Consider the following 25,156-nt stretch of genomic DNA (forward strand, 5'->3'; position numbering starts at 1 on the left):
CTATGGACCGGGGGTTGGGGACCCCTGTTTTGGAGTACCACTAAGATATCCTGTTGTTTGTAGAAAACAGGAGTGACAATTCTAAACTTCCAGAGATTATCATTTTATCAATTCTTGTATAAATCATTTGTGCTCATTGGTGAGTTGTAGCCCACGAACAGAAATATATTCCTGCACTTATAGAATAATCCAATATTCCCATTTTCTCTTTTGCTGCTTAGATATGAAGCTACTGCTGTTCCAGATTGAGCAGTGGAAGAAAGGAATGCAAGAAACAGCAAGTCTAATCAAAGGTCAGAGAACATGCCAAGCAGAGGAACAAAGCAAGCCAACATATGAGATTTCTTGCAATATATGAGTTACTGAATATAGATCAATATAAGATTAGCTGCTGCTATATATTATCAACTAAACATTCAAAGACTTATTGACTGGACTACATTGCTATGTTTCTTTTCCATATACATTAAATGCTGCCTCAACAGTTTTGTACATGAAACAAAAAATAAAATTATAAAAACAAGTGTAATCCAGAAATGCATAAGTACCTACCTGTTTCCAGAATCACTGCATATCAGTGAATACTGCACCTGCCTAGAAATGCACAATACAGATGTTTGATGTACTTGCTAGACTGCAGTATATTGTAATATAGAAATTTCAGATTTGTTCTTCAGCTGATGCAAGTATGTTAGAAAAGATATTTATTTATTAACAAATATTTATAACACCACATTATATAGGTTGTGTGATAAATGTCCAACTAGAATGGAGGGAGGTGTCAGGAGGGGGCTGAGCTTAGAGTCCTTGCACGGGTCTGTGACAATTTGCTGCGGCCAACATGGCCAACTCACCATGGTCAACTCACCATGGCCAACTTGTTGCGGGACAACTTGCCATAGTCAACTTGCTGCAGGACAACTCACTGTGGGACAAGAGTTACACTAATATCAAAGAAATGGTGGAATAGAATCATTAAAGAAAGGATGCAAAAGGAGGGACAGAATGAAATGTTAAAGGCAAAAATTAAAAAAGAAATTAAATTTGTTTTAAATAATTAGAGTTGTTAAATTGTCCCACCGTGAGTTGGCCATGGTGAGTTGGCCCATTCTGTCCTTGCACAGGAGATAGCAGTGCAGGCTTATCCCTCCCAGAGTCCCTCAAGCTTTGTTGGACTAAGAGAATACAATCAGTCTTGAAAATTGGCTATCATGGTTCCGACAGATGAAACTCTTCAAAAGGACTTTGAGGGATTGTTTACCTTAAAGAATCTTTATTTTGAGTAACATAATATCGGCACTGCATAATCAAAGCCAAAAACTGAATTCCCCTTCCCTGAGCACATAGTATCAAAGCACAATTCCCTCCTTCAATTAACAGTCATAAATCACATTCCCCAATTAGCTTGAAGTGCAAGCCTCCTCTCCAGTTCTCCAGCCCAATTCCTTATCAGCTCTGGTTACAATAACCTTGTTTTTCACACTAGGTTTAGTGTTGTTATGTCTAGCTGGATTCTCTCATTCACATCCCCCCTCCCAGCATCATCTAACTCTAAAAGCAAAAGGTAAAATATGGCTACATTTCCATCTGTTGTCAATGCAAAAACAAAAAGGATAAATCCTGCAATATAAACAAAAAAGGGTAAATCCTGTAATATAAACAAAAGCACAGGTTAGGGATTGCCTCTCGGTTTGTTACGGTTTTTCTTATAAAACCTGTTAATGAGTCTATCAGCTTTCACATCGCTAGACTTCACCCAAGTGGCTTCCGACAACGAATATCCCTTCCATTGTACTAAATACTGCAATTTCCTTTTAAAAATTCTAGAATCAAGAATACGCTTTACTTCATAGTGAGTCTGTCCTACCACCACAAGGGGCCTGGATGCCTTCTTAGGTGGAGGTCTTAAAGTGGAACCCCGATAAGGTTTCAACAGGCTACAATGGAAAACAGGGTGAATTTTTCCTAAGAGCTTAGGGAGGTTTAATTCCACTGTGACCGGGTTAATGATCTTTACAATGGGGAAAAGTCTCAAGAACTTCAGTCCTAACTTCTTACTAGGTAATTTGAGCCGTAAATATTTAGTTGATAGATAAACCTTTTCCTCAACTTGGAATGTTTGACGAGGAGCCCTTTTTTATCCACCTGCTTTTTATATGTCTCGGAAGCCTTTTTAAAAGTGTTTTTTGTAGTTTTCCAAACTTCTTCCCACCCCTTCACCCCTTGATCAAGTGTCTGGGAAGTGGAAGGCGCCTGGGGGTATTCGGGTATCATGTTGAACTCTTTTCCTGTGGCTACTTTAAAAGGCATGAAACCAGTGCTGCTGTGAACAGAGTTATTGTAGCCACCTCTGCGAAAGGAAGGAGGTCAGTTCAGTTAGTTTATTGGTAGCTGAAATAGCATCTGAGATATTGTTCCACCATTGAGTTCGTGGATTCAGCCACCCCATTAGTAGACGGACAAAAAGCAGATGAAAAACCTTGGGATAATCCAATTAGTTTAAGAAAACTTCTCCAAAACGTAGCTGTGAACTGCACCCCCCCTTTTCTAAGATTATTCATTTAGGTGAGCCATGCAACCAGTAGATGTGTTTCAAAAACATTTTGGTCAGTCGTTGGGCGGATGGGAGCCCTTTGCAGGCAATGAAGTGAGCCTGCTTTGAAAACAAATCTATCACAGTCCAAATGACTGTATTTCTTCTACTTTCAGGTAGATCTACTATAAAATCCATAGCAATTTCTTCCCATGGTTGTGAAGGGTCTTCCATCAGATGCAACAGCCCAGAGGGTTTCCCTGGAATTCTTTTCATGGTGGCACGTATAGCACAATGTATAGCACATAGCTTTCCATATCCCGTTTCAATCCTGGCCACCAAAATTGCCAGCGGACGAGGTGTAGTGTTTTTAAATATCCAAAGTGTCCAGCCTGTTTTATGTCATGGCCATGTCAGACAGCATTAAGGCAGAGGGTCTCTGGCAAGTATAACTTTCCCCCTTGTAAGCCAAACCATCCCTGCATGTTAGGGAGGTTTGGTTGTCCTTGAACCATTGGTCAGTGAGGAGTTCTTGTTTTATTTTATTTTCCCCAGAGTCATTAGGGTTAGGGGCTCTTGAAGGTGGGACTCTGCGTGGCATGAATTGAGAGGCTGTTTGTGGATTGGAGATAATTGCCTCATTAACCTCTTCACGCTGGCTTTTGTATAGGGACAGGGCATCAGCTAAGAAGTTTTTTCCTCCCAGTATGTACTTTAAAGTAAAGTTAAAATGGTTAAAGTACTGTGCCCATCGCACTTGTTTCGGGAACAATTTGCGGGGAGTTTTCAGTGCTTCTAGATTTTTGTGATCAGTCCATACCTCAAAAGGCACCTTGTTCCCCTCTAGATCAGTGGTTCTCAACCTTTTTAATGCCGCGACCCCCAACCGGTCATAAGTTGAGGACTACCCAACCAGTCGTAAGTCGAGGATTACCCAACCGGTCGTGAGTCGAGGACTTTCCCTGCCCGGGAGTGCCACGCATGCGTGGTGCTGCCCCCTGCGCCGGTCGAGGCGTAGCTGGCAAGCGGCAGAGATGGCGCAGGCCGACCACCAGCTGGGCCACCAGCTGGCCCAGCCCAAGGGAGGTAAGGCACCCGCCGGGCCCCACGCATGCCAGCAACCCTCCCTGTGCCCACCGGCCTCCCACCTCCCACCCCTGGCCCTCTTTTACTTACATTTTTAGTAGTTGCTCAGCAGGGAACGATGGAAACTTCCAGACAGCTCGCCTTCACTGCAGACAACTTGCAGCACCGTTTGCAGAATGGGACTTTTGGCGGGCTCAGCAGGGCAGAGACAGCCTGGACAATTCCTATTGGTTTTTGAAAGCCAATAGAATTAGACTCTATTCAAGAGAGTCTATTCTATTGGTTTTCAAAAGCCAATAGAATAAAAGGGAGTAGCACAGCTAAGGAAAAGGGGGGGAAATGGCGGACTGGGTTTTTGGTGACCCCGTGAAATGGTCGTTCAACCTCAAATGGGGTCCCGACCCACAGGTTGAGAACCGCTGCTCTAGTGTCTCCAGTTTAATAGAGGCCAGTGGATTACGAAAGCCTCCTTTTCCCACACAGCCCACCTCCTCTCGCACTCAGTGAATTTTTTTGAGGTGTAGGCGCAAGTTTGTAAGATCCCACTCTGGTTCTTTTGCAGTAGTACAGCTCCGGCGGCCACATCGCTAGCATTGGCTTGAATTACAAAGGGCTGCTCTGAGCAGGGATGCTTTAGGACCGGTTCAACGGCAAATAGTCTTTTTAGGTTCTCAAAAGCGGTCTTACAGTTCATAGTCCATGCTAGTGGTTGGCCCAGTCACGGCTTCTCTCCCCCTTTGCCTGTTTTTAGTAATTCCGTAAGAGGTAGGGCAAAAGAGGGGATGAATTGACAGTAAAAGTTGGTGAGTCCTAGGAAGCTCTGGAGCTGTTTGCGAGTCTTTGGAGGCAGCCATTCAATTACAGCTTTCACTTTGGTCGGGTCTATTTCAATGCCCTCACTGGAAATTCTGTAGTCAAGATAATCCAATCGGGTCTGGTAAAACTCAAATTTTGATAGTTTGACATAAAGTTTGGCATTCAACAGTTTCTTTAGCACTTCTCTTACTAGTTTTATGTGGTCAGTCATATTCGTGTTGTATATCATCAAGATACACCAGAACACCTTTATATAAATGGTCATGTAGGACCTGATTAATCAGCTGCATGAAGACCGCTGGGGCCCCCTGTAGTCCAAATGGCATGACTTTAAATTGATAGCTCCCTATGGGACAGTTAAAAGCAGTCTTCCATTCATCTCCCTCCTTTATCCTCAGGTCTAATTTAAGAAGAAACCTCCCTTTGCCAGGTGGGTTAGTAAGTCCTTCAGGAGGGGTAGGGGGTATTTATTTTCCACAATCACAGTGTTCAGACCCTTATAATCCACCCAGAGACAAAGCAACCCATCTTTTAGCCCGTTCAATGAATCTCCTCTCTAGGTTTTTGTCCACATATCACTGCATCTCCTCCATTTCAAGGGGGGACATAGCATACATCCTCGGTTGTGGGACTTTGGGTCCCGGTAATAGTTTGAGGGAGCAATCATTGGGTCAGTGAGGAGGCAGAGTGTCACATTCTTTCTCACTAAATGCCTCTGCTAGGTCCCGGTATTCGCTGGGGATCAGTGGTTTGCCTGGTTGCGATAAGGCAGCCATGTGCACTAGCTTATTGAGTGGGCTAAAGTCTCCTGTAACGTTCATTGAATTAGTGGGGGTCTTTGGTCTTCTAGGTAGCCTTACAGTCCTCATTCCCTTCTCCCACCTGATAAATGGCTTCCATTTGTCTAACCAGGCCAGCCCTAGTATCACAGCCTCAGTCATTTTTGGAGCCACAGGAAATGAATGAACTCCCAATGCTCATCTATTTCTGAGTGTAGGGGTTTGGTCAATTGTGTGATTAAAGTTACGCCCATTAGGGAGCCATCAGCTTGCTCAAACCTCACGGGTTTGGAGAGTAGCTTTGCTCTTATGCCCATTTTCAGGGCAAGTGACAAGCTAATAACGCATTGGGAGCATCCGGAGTTTACTAGTACTTTTAAATCTACCTGTGCCCCTGTCTTAAAGATTATGAGTTTGGCAGGTAGTGAAAAAGGTGGGATGTGTCGACTCACCATGGGGTCATTCTCTCCTTCATTGTCGCTGTCGTAGGAGGGTAGAGCAACGGCAGGTCCAGCTTGGGTCTTGGCACTCTCTTGCGTGGGGGACGTGGCTTGAGCAACAGGTTCCTGTATGATCCAGTTGGATTTCTCTATTGTTGGCTGCTGGGTTAGTTTCTTCCTCGCTGGTGGTCCCGGTCTGTTCTGATGCTGGGGGTAAGGGACTGGGCAATTTGCAGCTCGGTGCCCTTGCTGTCCGCATCTGAAACACTGGCCCAGCAGGTAGTCTGGGATTCTCTGCAGCCACAATGGTTGGAGGCTTTCGGGGAGGTGGCTGTCGCTTGGGTTGATTTGGCCTCGACTTGGCTTCCTGGGTGTGTGTGACTTCTGATAGCGGGCAATCTGAACATTTAATCTTACTGCTGCCTGGTACCACTCTTGCAGCTGATCAGGGACTGCTCGATAAATACAAGCCTGGAAGAGATGATCGTCTAGTCCCTCCCTGAAGTGATGGACCAGAGATTGCTCAGGCCACCTCTCTATTCGGCCAGCTATCTTGTGAAACTCTCATACATATTCCAATGCAGGCCTGCTGGCTTGTTTTATTTTGTGGATTTGCTCCTCTGCTTTGAGAGCAATGGATGGACCTTGCTCTCAGTCCTAAGAGGAAGAGATGGAGGTCTTCTAACTCGGTGCTTGTTCGTTATATAAATTGTTCAGCCACTCGGATAATTTTCCTTCTAAGGTGGACGCAATCATGTTGATCATAGCAGCTGGGTTCGGATAAAGATAGGCACAGCAGTCCAAGTGAGAGCGCACCTGATTGAGGAAAAAAATCAGTTTCTCCGGGTCCCCATCAAAGGTGACTCTAAGAGGTGGTGCCATCAGTGGTTGCTGGCCTCCCCACTGTGGATGTTGCATCCCCAGCTGTTGCTGCCCCCCCGTGGCTGCTGCATTCCCAATTGTTCCAAGCCTCCCAACGGTCTCAGCGCTTGCTGTAGTAGCACTCCCAGCTGCTGTGGGCCTCCCAGCAGTTGCTGCAAGGGTGGGGGTTGCTGCCATCCCCACTGCTGTTGGTCTAAGGGGGTTTGTCTTGCCCCCAATTGCCGCAGGCCCTCCTGCGGCCCTGGAGGTGGTTGTTGCCTGATCTCCATCAGTTATGCTCCCTCCAGCAGTTGCTGCACATTCGGGGGTGGCTGCCAGTCCCATTGCTGCTACAGCACTCCCAGTGATTGCTGACTCCTTGGCAGCTGCATCATTCACGGTTGTTGCAAGATCCCCATCTGCTGCTGTTTTTTCAGGGGCTGTCACCATCCCCAATCTGGCTGCTGCACCACCAGCGGCTGCTGGCTTCCCAGCTGGGGAGGCTGTGACATTTTCCACTGTTGTGCGGGCCCTGGGCTGGGTGGCTTCGAGGATTGGGAGGCTGCCTGAACTGCACAGGGGGGGGGGCAGCAGTCCCTTCATAGCAGCTCAGCTCCATCTGGCTTTGAAGCACTTGAGGGTGGCAAGGCCATCTCAAGGTGTCTGGAGTCTTTGCTGGGTAGGCTCCATTCCGACGACCAGATCAGCTGTCCTCATGGCTTGGGCTTTGCCCCCACCTGAGTCGCCTGAAAAAGTTCCTTCTCCATCGGCATGCTGGCTGTCGCTCTCCCCTCGGGGTGCTGGTTTCAGGTGTCCTCTCTTTCTCCATGCTGAGGTCTTCCCCGAATCTTTGTCAGCTTATCCCTCCTTTCTAGGGACAGCGACTGGGGCTTGAGACCACAAGATAGTTAGGAAAAAGTTGTAGTTTTTAGCTTAATGTCATGATTCCGACAGATGAAACTCTTCAAAAGAACTTCAAGGCTTTGTTTACGTTAAAGAATCTTTATTTTGAGTAGCATAATATCGGCACTGCATAATCAAAGCCAAAAAGTGAATTCCCCTCCCTTGAGCATAGTATCAAAGCACAATTCCCTCCTCCAATTAACATCATAAATCACATCCCCCAATTAGCTTGAAGTACGGGCCTCCTTTCCAGTTCTCCAGCCCACTAATTCCTTATCAGCTCTGGTTACAATAATCTTGTTTCTCACGCTAGGTTTAGTGTTGTTATGTCTAGCTAGACTCTCATTCACATCCCTCCTCCCAGCATCATCTAACTCTAAAAGCAAAAAGATAAAAGATGGCTACATTTCCATCTGTTGTCAATGCAAAAACATCTGATGTTAGCAGTGTTGACATAGGCATTGCAACAATAAAGACTTTGATCTACTGACTGTGTGGGCCTGGTACCATGTACCTGAGAGTTCTGATCTATTTACATAAAACATTTTTCAAACCATAACTCCAACTGTTAGCCATCCAAATAGCAGGCCCAAAAAAAGGAATCTTCAAGGCTTTGAAAACCATAAAAGTTAAACTTCATTGAATACACATCTCGTAACTGAAGAAACAAAACCAGCTCTGATTTTCCCACGCAAAAATCTACCTAGCTTCCCTTAACGCCCCCCACTGGGTGTTCACGTTGTCCAATTATAGCTCTTTGGTTTGTTATGAGAACAGTCCACTCCGTTGCCAGACACCTGCATTAGTGCCCTTGGCATTCTTGTAGACTCTCATGGTCCATGAACAGCTTCTTAAAATCCCATTTACTCCCTACGCTTTCTACCCCTCCCCCATTTTTTGGAAAGTTGAGTAATGATAGAAGTTAGCAGGCATCTTAGTGGTTCAACCTTGACATGCCGGCCCCTGAAAGAAGGGTAAACATAGGAAAACAATGGGCATAATTAAACAACCATTCCAACAATATCCTCTTGAACATTGAACATATTTATTAACCTGTCAGCCTTAACATTATCAGCTGTTACCCATTCAGCATCAGCTAAGGCAGTGGTTCTCAACCTGTGGATTGGGACCCCATTTGGGGTCGAACGACCATTTCACGGGGGTCGCCAAACAACGCAGTCTGCCCTTTTTTCCCCCCTTTTCCTTAGCTGTGCTACTCCCTTTTATTCTATTGTCTTTTGAAAGCCAATAGAATAGACTCTCTTGAGTAGAGTCTAATTCTATTGGCTTTCAAAAGCCAATAGGAATTGTCCAGGCTGTCTCTGCCCTGCTGAGCCTGCCAAAAGCCCATTCTGCAAACGGTGCTGCACCAGTTGAGTAATCCTCGACTTACGACCGGTTGGGGGTCGCGGCATTAAAAAGGTTGAGAACCACTGAGCTAAGGGGTAACTTCTTCACTGGATTAAGTATTGTAACTTTCCCCTAAAAATTCTTGAATCCAGTATTTTCTTAACTCCATAATACTTCTCACCCTCCACCAATATAGGCGGAGGAGGTTGTTCTCCATCTGGTCTTAAGCTAGATCCCTTGAAGGGTTTCAGCAAACTGCAATGGAACACTGGGTGGATTTGCTTCAATTCTTTTGGCAACCGTAGTTCAACAGTTACTGGATTGATGACTTTCACAACTGGCATGGGTCCTATGTATTTAGGACAGGGGTGTCACACTACACACTACAAAGTGTGCTTGCTTCAAAAACAGATCAATCACAGTCCAAATCATGGTATTCCTGAAACTCTCAGGAAGTTCCACAATGAAATCCATGGCGATCTCCTTCTCCTTCTTTGGAATTATCCATGCTGAAGGATAATTTTGATGACCCATATTAGTGGCGCAATCACATCAAGTTGGAAATTCTTGTACTCGAGTAAGAAAGAGTGACATAAATTGTGCTGCTTATTAATTGAATTCATTGCCTGCATTATGAGATATGAATTGTATTAATCCCTTCACTGATGTATTCCAAATTAAAAACTATATTAAACAACATTGTGCTAGCTTATGTGCCTTAGGTAAGAGGAGAGGGACCTAGCTGATCAACTTCCTGTTCTTTGTCCCTATCTTTAACTGTACGAAATACACTTTTCTTTACTTCTTATGCAAATAATATAAATAATGCTCTCTTTAATACTCATTAAGAAACATTCATTATGATGGGCACTAAACAATTTAAATATGACATAAATCAATTCAATTTTGACTCTGTTTACATTTTAACAAAAATTCCCAATCAGTAATTCTCAGATTTCTGGAATCTGAAGGTAAAAACATATATACACCATTGCTTATGTTGATTTTTTTTAAAGGAAGGGAATTGATATTTATTTTCAAGTGAAATACCACTCACCTGATTCCTGTCTCTGGCATTTGCATATCTGAACCTCTGAATGTAGTAGAAGACCAGCCATGCTAAGGAGATGATCATCAGCACAATGAAGGAGATGGATACAAACACCACAGAAGTACGACTAACATACTTCTGCAGGTTACGGGTTCCCACTGTTATGTGCATCATTACAGTAATATTCCGCTCCAATAGGCTCACTATTTCTTTCCCCTTTGGCTCAGGGATCATTATCGCCACAACATCATCAATACCTATCAGAAAAGAAAGAATTATTAACAGAAAAATACTTCAAGTGATCTCCAATACAATTTTATTTTCTTCAAGAGTGATATCATCAGTGGAAAAGAAAATACAAAAACAATACAATCCAGAAGTCACCAACTGCTTGCCAGCTTTCCTTTTTTATTCCCCAAAGATGTGAGATCAAAATATAAGACCATTTCTCTGATTTTCTGTGGGTTTTAAGAGGCAAAATGCCTCACTAAAAGTATCTTCCAGGTTGGTTTCTTTGGGAATATGGCTCTCAGCATGTCATATAAAACCTCATAATGCCTTCAAGACAACAGACATTTTCACTTTGTACAAAGATAAAAATGGAAAAAAAAAACCTAATGGCTATATCCGAGATCAACAACAAGCATATTTCATAGATGTAGGATCTATCTTAAGATTTACATATTTCTAGTATAATATTTAGTAAAATTTTAAAATAAGAAGATAAAAGCTAAGACAAACTAGTAATAAGAAAGAAAAAAGGAATTAAAGCAAAAAGTGCAAGAAAAAGAAAAAGTAAAAAAAGAAAACATATAAAGTATTGATGTTGTATATTCTTCGCAGTAGTTATAAGTACAAATTCCAACTCTCTCTAACGTTACATCATTTTACTCTTTTCTATAAACTATCCTATTTATCAAAACTACGTCACAAGTTAATTATTTTCATTTTTACACCAAAAAGTCCATAAGAGGCCTCTAGTTAGCAGTAAACAAAGATATTTTTTTCTATAATTAAAGAAGTTGATTTACTCATTTCAGAAAATCTAATTTTGTACATTTTAGCAATTACATGCTCATCAGTACACAACTGTCAAATTGTGACTTACTTTGCTCCATACCCTAAGTCAGAGTTCTCCAACCTTTTTGGACCAGCACAGGAAAGAGGAGATGGTTCCACGCATGCCCTCAGCAAGGATGCATGCATAGCTCCATTTGCTAAGCAGAGGGCATGCGCGCCCACCGCTTGTGCAAATAGAGTGCATGCGCACACTCGCCAACTATTTCCACAGATCAGTTCCAAAAGGCTCAAGGGCCGGTAGTGGGCCATGGCCTGGGAGTTGGGACCTCTGCCCTAAGTCTTTATATCTATTTTAAATCTTTCAGATTCAGGTGTAAATGGGAGAACTATTATAAGTATATCCTTCTACTACTGTTTTCCCCCGAAAATAAGACCTGGTCTTATTTTTTTTTCTTTCCTCCAAAAGAGGCACCAAGAATGTAGCTCTGGCTTGCATTTTGCTGTCAGAGATCTTTCCAGCAAGGCAAGGCAGGTGTTGATTCATAGGAGGCCTGGCTGTAGCACCCAATGTAGAGTCTTTTTAAATGTCTTTTTAATGTTGTGGCATTTGCTCAGTCTCATCTGTCACTGTCATTTCCCTTTATATTTTCTCTAAGTCTTCTTTTAAAATTTTTGCACAGAATTCAACCTAAATTTCTTGTGTTTGAAAGAAAAAAAATCACTTCTTTAAGCTTATCCCACCTAAATGGATTTTTTTCTGTTGTCTATCAGAAAAAAGTACTTTTTTCTCTTATGTAATGTTCTAATTGGGGTTTCTGAAGTACAATTACATCTATATTATCAATCCTCTTTCTGGTATTAAGATGCTGCTGTAGAACTTCATGTTTTGTCCACTTCCTAACAAATTATACACGGATATCCCTTGGAACATTTCTTAATTTTGCAAATTGCGTAATGATCCTATAAGACTTATCAGTCTCTCTATCAATATCCTCCTCCTCTCAGTCCAAAAATTTAGAGAATTTAACAATCTTTTCTCTAATATGTTCTTCTGAAATTGTTCTAAATCTTAAACAAAATTATTTTCCCCTAAGTTCCAAAAATGCCAAATTGTCCAAGTCCTCTCCATCTCTCTGTTTATCAATTCTTTTCCACTTTGTCAATAATTTGCTTTAATGCGCAGCAAGTTGCTGAATAGATTTTTCATTTTTCTTAGCTTCTTTCAGATCTTTTTTTATACCTGCCAAACTTCCTCCCATATCCTTTTTAACTGTTGTAGTTATATTTTTACCAAATTATTCAAATAATTTCTGCAATAAATCTCATGAAATACCCTTACTGATAAGTTGTTCTAGTGAACTCTGCATCTTTCTCCCAGTTTGGCAGATTTTTTTTGTGTGTGGTTGCCATGATTAGAAAGTGAAAGCACAGTATGTCAATTACTATGGTGAGAATAAAAGATAGGGTTTTTTCAGTTTTGTTTTTTATGCCTTGAATCTTTTAGTCTATTTAAGTAGTCAGATTTCCCAGTTAGGTACATTCTGTTAACCTAATTAAGTTTATTATATTCAAAGATACTTTCATCACAGAAAAAAAGTTCTATTTTTAAAAATCACTGCCCTTGTTTTACGTTTGATACTTTCAAATATCACAATCTTGTCAAGATTTTTGTCTTGAAATTAAAAAAATTTTAAACAGAATTCTTCAAACAAAAAACCCTCATTCACTGAGATTATTTAAACTTCACTGGTGTTCAGAATATTTGTCTTAAGTTGTAAAACAGTTAAGTCATAAAGTGATTAAGAAAATGAGAATGCTGCCCATGAAATGTCAATAAAAGGCCATAGAGCATTTAGGGCATAATTTAGGGCACATTGTGAATCTTCGATTCCAAGCTATTCAGCTCACAACCAAAATCAACAACAAAACCTAAATTCCTACAATTTTTGAGAGGAACAGCACTTACAGATCACAAATGGATAAATGCTGTAATTTCTCCTTCTTCAAGAAAAATTTTCTGTCAGCCAGAATTGACCCTTTGCTGGTAATTTCACCACTGTGCTATCTCTGTCTGCAGAACCACTTATAGAGATATCTAACCAGCCATAACGCTTAACTAGGAAGCCCTTCCCTTTTTTTCTGTTGTAAATTTCAAACTCTGATGAATGGGATAGTGAACAGATTTTCTTTCTGTTTGTATCTGAGTCAAGCTTTTTCCTCCAAATGTACTGCTTACCATCATACACCACTGCCCGGATTCATTTCTAGTAATTTATAACTTGCTTGGTAGCACTTTAGCCGTTTGCCTTCTTGGGCCTATTATTTCTTCTAAAAACAACCTTGTGTCCTAAAAGAATGGCTTCATTTCTTAGCTATTACCAGTGGACCTCCCTGGTATCCTTTAGGTGCTTGACAAACAAAAAGAGTTCATCCTTATTTACTTAAAGTGGGAGAGGTTTCACACTAGAACATCTAAATGCCCGTGTATTACTCAGATTCTTAGCCTACAGAGACCCTGAATTTTATTTGGATTCTGCCAAATGATATCTTTCAATTTACATTTTCAATCTTACTACCATGGCACCATCCCAGGCTTTCTGGTTACAGAAAAAGAGAATCTACAATAAGCATAAGATGAAATTATCTCAGTGTTTAATATGTCAGCATTGGCATTTTTCATCCCATATAGCTTTACTTAAACCTAAATTAATTTGCTCAAATATCAAAGAACAGAGAAGTGATAGTAACTAGCTGAAAAACAGGACCAGATTTATAGCAGGCAGATATGAAAGCAATTGTAGAGAATTCTGGGCTGATGGACCTATGTGTCAGCTAATCCTGTCTCACTTTACTATACATTGCGGAGTTGTTTTCACAAATGTATTTGGCAATTTTAACAGTAGTTTCTTTCCCCTGGATTTCTTACATTTTTCTTATTGTGGTATTGAGACTATTAAATTATTTAGAGCAGAAATCTTGGTTGAGAGACATTGACTGGTTCCAGACAACACTGGGTGTTCTGAAATTAATGAAACCTAGTTTTGTGTTTTGGGGTTCGAGGCATTGAAGCACGACACATGTTGTAACCAAACTTCTTTATTTGCTCCTTAACTTCACTCAACTCTGCAAATAGGCACGCAGGCCTTTTATAGTCTTCCAACCCCTAGGAAGTCCAGCCAATAGGGAAACCTCTTTCTTCGTGCCTTGCGCTTGCGCATTAGTCCGGCGCCAGTTAGTCTGGCCCTGGGCAGCTTTTAGGTTGCCCAGGACCGATTGCAACATTTCTGGGCCTGCTGAGTTGCCTCATCAGGCCCAGGACACAACACCCCTCTCCCCTAGATGGAACACACAAGTACAATTGTTCCTAATAAAAATTAAAAAAAAAAAAAGAATTTTCCTGCTCACATACAGGCAAAACATTTTTATAAAATAATAAAGTTATATGAACAACACACTCTTTAATTTTAGATTTAGTGTGTCTATCTTTTACCAAGCATGGGTCCCATTACCTTGTCCTAGACCAGCAAGGTTCCTTTGTGATGACAGAAACCTCACATATTCTCCCAGATGCTTAGGAGAGGCCTTAGCCCATTGCGACCTACGCAAGGTCAGGAAGGTTGCCTGGCCTGTCAGCTCACCTGCCCGGCTACGCAGACCAGCACTTGTACTTAAGGGTGCCTGGCCTACCGGCCCGTCTGGTGGGCTTGCTAGACCAGGACTTTGATGCTCATAATTTGCAGGTGACCCCTGTTGAGGCGTGCTGGCTGAGTTGTCTGGGCTCTCTCCAGGTCCCCTTGGAGAAGAGAAAATCCCCCAACCCGCTGGTGGAGCTGAGGATTTCCCAACTACCATGGATTGCTCCTGGGAACTTAGTCCCTCGAGCCCGTGACCAGTCTCGGACGTGACCTGCGTTGCAGGTGTGCCCTAATAATTCCAGTCCCCCATGTAAGTGGCCGAGGTGCCAGAGTCAGGGGCCGCCTCTATGGCAAACCCCCTCTCAGGAGAATTCCTGTTTGACGCTCTTGCGGATGTGCCGGCCACCCCCCGGGATGACTTCCTATTCGGAGCACTTGCTGATGCACAGGACTCCCTGCTCGGCGTAATAGCTGAATCGTGAGGATGCTTTTGCTCCTCCTCTGGGGAATCCCTAGTGATCTGCAGCCATTCCCAGGAACAATGAGGCTGTTTCTCAGGATGTTGACCTGAAGTGTGACCAAGTTCCTGGATCCCCTCCCCCCCCAAGAGCAGAGGCAGGGGCGGAATCAACGGGGAACAACCACCAGCGCAGTTGGTCGATGTGATGCCAAAGAACGCGGCCGTCTCCCAAGGTCACTTTGTATGATAGCGGTCCTGAGATCTTACAGATGACAGCAGGGACCCAGAGATGTCCAGGACCATAGTTCCTTGCCCAGACTGGATCACCCACCTGAAGTCTCCTAGGAGCCCACGGCTGTGACACCTGTGAAGCCACCCAGTCTGGGTGCAGTCTGTCTAACTTTGTGAGGAGGTGGCGACCCCAGCGTAGTTCAGCTGGGCTCTTCCCGGTGGCAGTGCATGGTGTGGTACGGTGTGCAAGAAGGAAATCTGCTAACCTGCCAGCTGCCGTGTGTGAGTCTTTTTAGCGCGTCTTTGGTGGTGCACACCATTCTTTCAGCTTGCCCGTTGTTGGAAGGGAGCTGACGTGGCGTGCCATATCAAGTTGGCCTGAAGGAAAGCCTGGAACTCACAAGAAGTAAATTGAGGACCGTTGTCAGAAACGAGAACATCAGGAAGTCCATGGGTCGCGAAGATTCCTCTTAACACCTGGATGGTCCTAGCAGTAGTAGTGGAGGAGATAGGTACAACCTCTAGCCACTTGGAATGGCTATAAGGATAAGGAAGAATTGCCCCTGAAAGGGCCCAGCATAATCTAAATGTACCCTTGACTAAGGGGTTTGTGTCTCCTCCCACCTGTGTACAGGGGCCTGAGGCATTTCAGGCCGTGATTGTTGGCACATCTGGCACCCGTGCACCTGGGCCTCGATTGTTTTATCAAGCCCAGGCCACCAAAGATGACTGCATGCAAGCACAATGCGCACAATGCCCGGATGTCCCTCATACAGAGAGAACAAGACTCCAGACCTCAGGGAGACTGGGTTAATTACTCTACTCCTGCATAAGAGGCACCCATTAAAGGTAGACAGCTCATAATCGTTGAGAAAACCTTGATAATCGTTGAGAAAACCTTGATAAGGCACAAATGACTGAAAAAAAAGAAATGTATTAATATGATGATTATTGTTTAGGAATATTGGAACACTTTAAGAAGGATGAAATGTTTTAGATATTTAAAGGTGACTGAACTCAAGAAAAGTATACACACAGACACACACACATACAAAATGCCTTGAATTAGAGTTAAGGGATTAGATGACTAGATTTATTGAATAGAATGTTTAAAGATTAAATATATTCTTAACTATGATTAAAAAGAATAAGAAATTCAAGAAAATAAATACTATTAATCTAGAAGGGATATATATTTTAAGTACTATGTTATTTCCTATGTTCCGTTATTACTGCTTTCTATTCTTTTTTATTTTTTACTTCTTTTTCATTCTTTGTCTTTTCCCTTCTTTTTTTACTCTTATATTTAATATTTAAGAAACGTAAAAATGTGAGATGGCTTATATGGAAAAAATAAAATCAAGTCTGTCAATGTAAATGTAACTAATCGCTGAGAAAACCTTTACCAGTAAAAATATTTAGAATTTGGTAGAAGAAATAAACTAAAATAAGGGCTGTAACAGGATTAATGACAAGGCAATCCAAATAAATGGAAAGAAAAGAAATGTATTAATATGATGATTATTTTTAGAATATTGGAAAAAATATATACTAAATTGTCATTTATTAAAACAACAAGAATTGTATTAACGCAATGTTTGCAAAAAAGGATATTTCAGGGAAAGAGGAAAATAAACAAAATTAATATATGGAATACAGATTATAGAAATCAATTGTTAAGGACTGTTTTTACAAATGTAACCCAGACATCACACTGTTTACCAACTATTGAATGACTTATGCTTGAGTAAAAAAATAATAAAAAATATAATAAAAAAAATAAAATAAAGGTAGACAGTTCGTACCTCCTTTGCCAGAAACTTTGAAATGTAGCATCTGGACACATGTCAGGCCATCCTGACAACACCCATGTCAGAACGCGTATAAGCGTGTGATCAGTGGCAGTTTCTGCAGCCATGTCTCTAGCATTGAGGGCAGATTCAGGTAGTTCCTGAATAGAGAGAATATTAATGGCAGGGGCAGGATGTGCCTCTATTTGAGTGAGAGGTAGCCTACTGAGGCCATCTGCATGGCCCATTTCTTTTCCAGGTTTGTGAATGAGCGTGTAGTCATATGCTGACAGAAAAATGGACCACCTCAGCATACGTGGGGAAATGATGTGAGGGGTTTGTTTGGCCGTTGTAAACAACCACAGCAAAGGCTTGTGTATAGACCGTGAAGTGACGAACATATAAGAAATCATGGAATTTCTTTATGCCAGCCACCATTGCCAAGGCTTCTCTGTCAATCTGAGCGTAATTCCGCTCTGCAGATGACAGAGTCCTTGAGTAGTAAGCCACAGGGACTTGTGTCCCATCAACCTTTAGGTGACTGAGTACTGCACCCACCCCATAAGGGGATGCATCACAAGCGATGCATACAGGCAGTTGCTCACTAAAATGAGCTAATAACGCATTTGATGAGAGCAAGGCCTTGACCTCCTTAAAACTCCTGTCATGGACTTTAGTCCACTGGAGCTTGCTTTTCTAAGAGCCAGTGTAACGGCTCAGCCACTGCAGCCTTATGGGGAAGAAAAGCATGATAGAAGTTAAGAAGTCCCAAGAAAGCCTGAAGCTCGTTTTTGGACTTGGGACTTGGGGCCTCCTGAATGGCCTTCAATTTAGATTCTGCAGTGTGGATGCCTTGAGCATCTATTTTAAAGCCTAAAAATTCTGTGGAAGTAACACCAATTTTGCATTTGTCCTTTTTTAATTTGAGGCTCACTTGACGGAACCTCAGCAACACAGCCCTTAATCTTTCAGCCAAATTCTGTGATGACTCCCCTGTGATGAGGATGTCATTGAAGTAGGGGAAAACCCCCAGAATACCCCTGAGCGTGCGCTCCATGACACTCTGAAATATGCCAGGAGCAACTTTACCCCAAATTGTAACCTTTTAACCTTAAAAGCGCCCTATGGGACACTATTGTTTGGGCCTCAGCAGTTGCCTCATCAACAGGTAGCTGTTGATAGGCCTGTGCTAAATCAAGCTTTACAAACAGTTTCTCCCTTTAAGGGAGTCCAGAATAAGACTCACTACTGGTACAGGATATGCATGCTGTTGCAAAGCTGTGTTCAAAGTACACTTATAGTCCGTGCAAATTCAGACTTCCCTGTTAGCCTTTAAAGGCGTCACAATTGGGGTTTCCCATGGACTTGAGTCCATAGGTTCCAAGATGCCCTGCTGGAGCAGCTTGTCCAGTTCAGCATCAATCATGCCCTTGAGGGCGAAGGGCACCCTCCTAGGCTTAATCCTAACTGGTGTGATGTTTGGGTTTAATCGTAAGGCAATGGGAGGCCCCTTGTATGAACCAAGCTCTGAACTAAACACATCCACAAACTCCCTGCAGACTTCTGCAATTCCTAGAGTTTGCAGACTATTCAGGCCAGTCACCTGGATTCTCAGGACCTCAAACCAATTGAGTCCAATGAGACTCGTATGATCAACCCCAACAACCACCACATCTAAGAGGCCTTGGAAAGCCTTACGCTGCACTTTGAGCGTGGCTTCTCCAAGTACATTAACCTTTGAATTTTGAAAGTCAGTAAGAATTAAGTTTGATGGCCTGAGTTTGACTCGAAGGCCACTACTGCAGCTAATCCTTTTAAAGATATTGTGTGAAATGATCAATAGAGCGGACCCGGTGTCCAGCTCCATCGATAAGGGAACCCCTTGTAACTGTACATCAATGTGAAGTTTCTTTTTAAGGGGCTTGTGTGTCCCTGTTCGCAAGATGCTTCTATGCGACGCGCAGAAACCCACTCTGTGTTGACTGGAGACCCTGGTACCTTTCCGAAGGAATTCTTCCCGAGGTTGCACCTGCTGGCGACCCAAACAAACGGTGGCAATGTGGCCTTGCTTACCACATGCCCAGCAAACGGCGGAGTGAAATCGACAGTCCGTGCGCTTGTGGCGTCCTCCTCAACCGAGACACTGAAGGGTTGCTGGGGCCTTGTCTGGTTTCTCTCACGGTCTTCTTACTGCCGGCTGGTGAAGTCTGTCCACCTCCTTTTCAGGATCCGGGTCTTGAACTTCTTTTGATGGACGGTCGCGACGGCTGGAGCATTTCTGACGAGCCGCTGCCTGCTGCTTCTTCAGCTGCAACTTTGCGTAAGACATCTTGGAAGGTGACTTCAGCTTTAGCAAAGATTTTTTTGTTGCAGCTCCTTGCTTCTAAAGCCACAGATGAAGCGGTCTCGTAAGCGTTCTTCCAGGTCCTTGAATTCACAAGGCCTGGCAGCTTGTCTCAAGGCAGTGATGAACTCAGCAGCAGACTCGCCCGGCTTCTGGTCCCTCTGCTCAAAAGCATGCCTCCACGCAATCACAGAAAGTTTGAGATGGAAGTGATCCTTCAGCAAGTTTTTTAAGTCTGTGCAGGTGACAGACTCCAGCAGTGCAAGGGCTACCAGGTTTTCGGCCACATCGAAAGTGTCCTGACCGCAGACGCACAGCAGGGTTGCTGCTTTCAGGCCGTCTTCCCGAACTTGGTTAACCCTTAGGTAATTTCTACCCGGGCCACGTAGGAGTTCCAGCGCTCCGGGTGAGAGACGTCAAACTCTGACAAACGTCCAATCTTCAACATCTTCTGCTTCGAATGCCTTGCTGCAAGTGGGGGGAAGGGCCTGTTTGGCAAGCTCACCTCCAGCGATGCTGTACTGGCAGGTGAGTGCAGAGCTGGACGCCGATTCCCAGGCTTCAGGCTCTTCAGATGAGGCTTATCCTCTTCTTATTGCCTTTTTCCTTGCGGCAATCCCACCTTCGTCGCCACTTTTGTGTTTCAGGGTTCGAGGCATTGAAGCACAACACATGTTGTAATCAAACTTCTTTATTTGCTCCTTAACTTCATTCAACTCTGCAAACAGGCACGCAGGCCATTTATAGTCTTCCAACCCCCAGGCAGTCCAGCTGATAGGGAAACCTCTTTCTTCATGCCTTGCGGATGCGCATTAGTCCAGCACCAGTCAGTCTGGTCCCGGGCAGCTTTTAGGTTGCCCGGGACCATTTGCAACATTTCTGGGCCTGCTGAGTTGCCTCATCAGACCCAGGACACAACACCTAATTATAATTGAGAGCCAATTTGGTCTTGTGATTAAGTTGCTGACTGGGAGCAGAAAAACCTGAGTTCTAATCTAGTCTTAAGCAGGGTGGTCAATTGAGTGACTGTGGAACAATCATTTCCTCTCAGCCTTAGGAAAAAAACAATGGCAAAATGCTTTCAAAAACACTTCCCAAAACAATACTGATTTGTCTGTGTAATCACCAAGAGTTAAGAATGAATTGAAGTATTCACTCTAAATAAGAGTTAGGAATAATTTATAACAGATAGTTCAATGAAACCTAAATGCAAATAACATACTCTAGACCAGAGGCCCCCAACCTTTTGGGCACCAAGAACCAGTTCTGTGCGGACCAGAGGGTGCGTGGTTTTATGTGCTGCCTGCATCCAATGGATGGGGATTCGCTTGTTTGCGTGGCCTGGTTGCTGTTATGCCGCGGCCCAGTGCTGGTCCACAGGCCAGGAGTTGGGGACCCCTGGTCTAAACCCAAACCATTGTAACTGGAATGATAGAGAATTCTACAAAGTGGAATGTGATATTGTATATACGTAAGAATATAAAACAAAAGGTGCTACAATTCATCTTCTTATCAAGATATGAATGCCAACATTATCAAATAAATACTCAAAATAAACACAATATATCTTGTTAATGACTATCCTTTCATTTCTCATCAATGATTGGAAAACTGGTCGCAAGTTAAAAGCAAATAATTTGAAACTTCCTCCTCTTTGTTTCTCTGTTGTACATGGTACAGACTCTAGAGACAGTAAAACTACCTCAAACAAATTCCATTAGAGTGCAACATCAGTGAAAAAGTTGAAGAACCCCTTTAGAAGGCATCACAAGGAATTTCACTAAGTTCCAACCAACAGAGAATGATCTTATTATCAAGTAGTTTGTGGCAAAGTTTTTAATCCCAATATTTGGGATTTAAAGAAAATGGCAGTGTTGGATAGTAATAGCAATAGCATTTAGACTTATATACCGCTTCACAGTGCTTTACAGCTCTCTCTAAGCAGTTTACAGAGTCAGCATATTGCCTCAACAATCTGGATTCTCATTTTACTGACCTAAGAAGGATGGAGGCCTGAGTCAACCTTGAGCCGGTGAGACTCAAACTGCCAAACTGCTGGCAGCCGGCAGCCAGCAGAAGTAGCCTGCAGTACAATAGTCCTCAAGGTATGAACCTAAATGAGCCTGGCCATTAGGCTCATAAGTCAAAAAAAATCATCAAATAAATCAGACTCAATTTTACAAATTTTTAAAAATAAATTAAAAGAAACAACTGCTGCTACCCAGTTCAAGCGTCTTCAGCTGCCCATGGGGGTGGGGGTGAAGCTGCTGCTTAAAAAACCTCCCACTTGCTAACTTAAGAGTCTCCAGCCAGACACGCAGAGGGAGATGGGGGGGGGGGGATTTGCAGAATTCTGGGCTTGCAATAGTAACAGAGATGGAAGGGACCTTGAAATCATCTAGTCTAACCCACTGCTCTCACAAGAGAGTACAGTATTTTTGATAAATGCTTATCCAGTCTCTTCTTAAAAGCTTTCAGTGATGGGGCACCCATAACTTCTGGAGTCAATTTAAATTTAAAATCTACAAACTACAGTAAAATATGCTAATCTCCAAAATCAAAAGCTCAATAGTTCACAAACACAATAGTTTGCAAAGTACAGTATTTAAAAAGCAGAGGAGTTCCCAAAATGTTTGCAAACAGTTTGCAAGCTCTATAGAATAACAAAAAAAAAAAATTTTTTTTAAATACTTACAGAAGTAATTCTACAGTAGCACTCCAGCCCAGGCAACAGCAGATTGCAGCAAAAGCAAAAACAAACCAGCTTCAAATTGGCTCTTGTTTGGCCATGAGACTAGGGACAAAAAACCCACCAAAAAAAAAAAAATCCTTCTGGTTTCTGGTAGACCCAAACAGTCCGGGCAAGTTACAGACTTAAAAATGTTGTAGCAGAGACTGAATCCAAGTCACATGGCTACAGAAGCCTCTTTTTGGTTGCAATTTTAAATTTCTAATGTAAGTACCCTTTCTGAGTTAATTCATTTTTGTGAAAACTCGCTAAATAAACGTTCATACCTGGAGGATTACCTGTACTCAATTATAACCATTGCATCACCAGGCCTCTTAATGGATGTTTTTGAATATCTATTAGAGAAGACCACTCATTTAATCTGGCTGATTAACCAGCAAATCCAGTCCTCAACTAAGAGCTCTTTTTTTACTTACTTCATATATTAAGGAAGAGAATCTTTCAGATGTGAGTTAACAACTGAGACTTGGCAGCAGTGGCATACAAAATTAGCACCAAAACTTTCTTCATTAAGGCCCCTTTTAGAACATCAATTTTTTTAGTAACATTAAAAAAACTACAAAGAGATGAAAAGAGGCTAATATGTATAAAATGATGGGTTATTTTATAAATGGGAACATCAGACCTAATATAGACATAAGCCAGTGATCTAATATTTTATAAATTAACAGCCTACAACATGTACAACTTCTCTACAAAGATCTCTACAAAGTCTTCTGTTCACTCAGGTAATGTTATCAGAAAACCCTGTAAAATCTTTTAGGCCAGTTTAGTGTTGCACACAATATGTTGGGGGTGGGGAAGGATGGATATATTTATGAAGCTAAAATGTACTGAGAAATGTATACAAGCTTTTCTTTAACATGACATTATATCATTAAACTCCATGTTCAAGTGATCCTGAGTGAGATTAAGTCAGATGCAAGTATGCAAGTGCTCTCAAGGTTTTTAGGCACTCAATTTCATTAAAAAAAACAAAACCTAATGGGACTCAAAGAAAACTGTAATACAGCTATTCCTCAACCTATGACCATAACTGGAACCAGAATTTTCATGCTAAGCAAGGCAGTGAAGTGAGCAGCACCTGATTTTACAACTTTCTTGTCATGGTTGTTAAGTAAATCACTGCAGTTGTTAAGTGTATATATGGCTGTTAAGCAAATTTGATTTTACGCCCTTGACTTTGCAAGTCAGAAGCCAGCTGGGAAGGTCACAAATGGCAATCACCGGATCTCAAGACACTGAAAATACACGCTAGCTGCCAAGCACCCAAATTTTCATCATGTGACCCTTTGGATGCTGTGACAGTTGTATATGCAAGGACCAGTTGTAAGTCATATTTTTCATATCATATTATTCTAACTTTAAATGGACACTAAACAAATGGTTGTTATGTCTAGGACTACCTGTAGTATTAGCATTATTTGAAGCACATTAGACATTAGGAGCAAGTCTCTATGAAAGGAAAACTACCAAATTACCAAAAGCAGTATAAAAATAAAAGGATTAAATGCAGAGGCCTCATGGTTATGCTTATTGTTTTAAAACTGGACTTCTCATCACAAACGGTATAAGGAATATGGAACATTAGAGGGCTCCAACTTGAAAGCAGTCAAAGAGTGTTACTACAGGAAAAAGAATTTACTATGAAAAAGAACATTAAAAAGTAGACTTTTATGATGAAAGATAACATGTTCATATAAAATATTTTCAAATCCAGATTTCTCTTCTTAATGATCCTGTTCTTGGATTATTAACTGCATCATAGTACAGAGGTCTAACAATATAATATGGTAATTGTTGAGTCCTTGGCGAAAAGCAGACGCGAGAAGCAGTTGTAGTTCTCAGGTTTCCTTTTATTCTGTGTTCAGCTTACAAGTGAAGGCTTCAGCAACGCCCAAAAGCTCCTAGCCTCTTATATAGGCAGTTCCCGGGTAAATGTGTTACTTTTCCCGCGCCAGCACCCGCGCATGCGCACAGGCGCTGGCGACAGCCTGTCTGGTCCCGGGCAGCTTGCACCTGCCCGGGACTGCCTGCAAACGCCCCGAGCCCGTTTGCAAGGCTCGGGACATAACACCCCTTTCCCCCGGGCTAAGACTACTACCAACATACAATTATTTCTTGATGCAGTGTTCTACTCCCCAGTGCTCCTACTGTTTACTGGCTTTTGTTTAGCCAGCAATGTTATGTAATCCTCTAAGTACTTAGGAGATTTCCTTGCTCTCTGTGACCTTCTCAGCTCTGGGTTTCTGACAGGTGTTCCCTGACTGAGGGGAGACGTGAGCCTGTTCTCCTTATCATGCCTTGGTGCCTTCCAAGGACTGTGCCCCAATGCCTGGCCTGCTTGCTCGCCCACCGGGCTCGTCAGGCCAGGGCTTCTGTCACTTTGTGACCTGGTTGACCTGCCTAGCTGTAGGCCCTCGGGCCCCTTGAAGTGATAGCCACTGCTGGGCGTCTCTATAGAACCTCCTAGGTCCGTCCAAGACCTGTCAGGAGGCTGTCCAATCCCTAAGCCCCGTTCTGTGTCCGGGCTCGTGTGGGTCTCTGTACCTTCCCAAAACTCAGTTACTCCCTGATTTGGGCTAGAGGTGTTGCGGTCGGGACTTGGTTCCTCGACCACCTCCCTGTAAGTTTGACCCCCTGTAGGACTTGGGGTAAGGTCAGGCCAACTCTGGGGATTATGTGCCAGCTCTCTTGCGGGGTATGATTTATTGGGATGCTCCCGGGTATCCTCCCTGACTGGAGTACTGTGCTGTGCAGGTGAATAGTGATTGTACCCCCGGGGTGACTCCCTGGCTGGAGTAGGCGTGAATGCCTGGTAGTTGGATAGGCTCTTAGAATTCCTGTTTGGGGCACTCGCGGAATCTTGGAATGGGCCGTTTGTGGCTCCATGATTGGAGGTGGGCAGCAGCTCGTGCCCCTCCCTTTGCTCTAAAGGGTCCCCCTCCCCCCTGGAAAAGACCCAGGAGTCTCATCTGAAAGGTCCCGCCTAGGGCGGAGTTGGTCGATGTGCCGACGCAGGACACGACCGTTGTCCAGGGCTACCTCGTAGGAGAGAGGACATGTGACCCTGGAAATAGAAGCGGGGACCCATGTATGACCAGGCCC

The 25,156-nt window shown here is 43.0% G+C and overlaps 1 protein-coding gene across 1 annotated transcript in view; it reads right to left on the reverse strand.

Moving 5' to 3' along the window:
- Positions 1-25,156, reverse strand: part of RNF150 (ring finger protein 150) — a 137,416-nt gene that overhangs the window by 35,428 nt on the left and 76,832 nt on the right. Inside the window, exon 2 of the mRNA XM_039338929.1 lies at positions 9,826-10,076. Coding sequence (XP_039194863.1) covers positions 9,826-10,076 — 251 coding nt within the window. The remainder of the gene's footprint in view (positions 1-9,825; positions 10,077-25,156) is intronic.

The sequence above is a fragment of the Crotalus tigris genome, unplaced genomic scaffold (genome assembly GCF_016545835.1).
Source record: "Crotalus tigris isolate CLP2741 ecotype Arizona unplaced genomic scaffold, ASM1654583v1 scf7180000017725.2566008, whole genome shotgun sequence".
Taxonomy (NCBI): domain Eukaryota; kingdom Metazoa; phylum Chordata; class Lepidosauria; order Squamata; family Viperidae; genus Crotalus; species Crotalus tigris.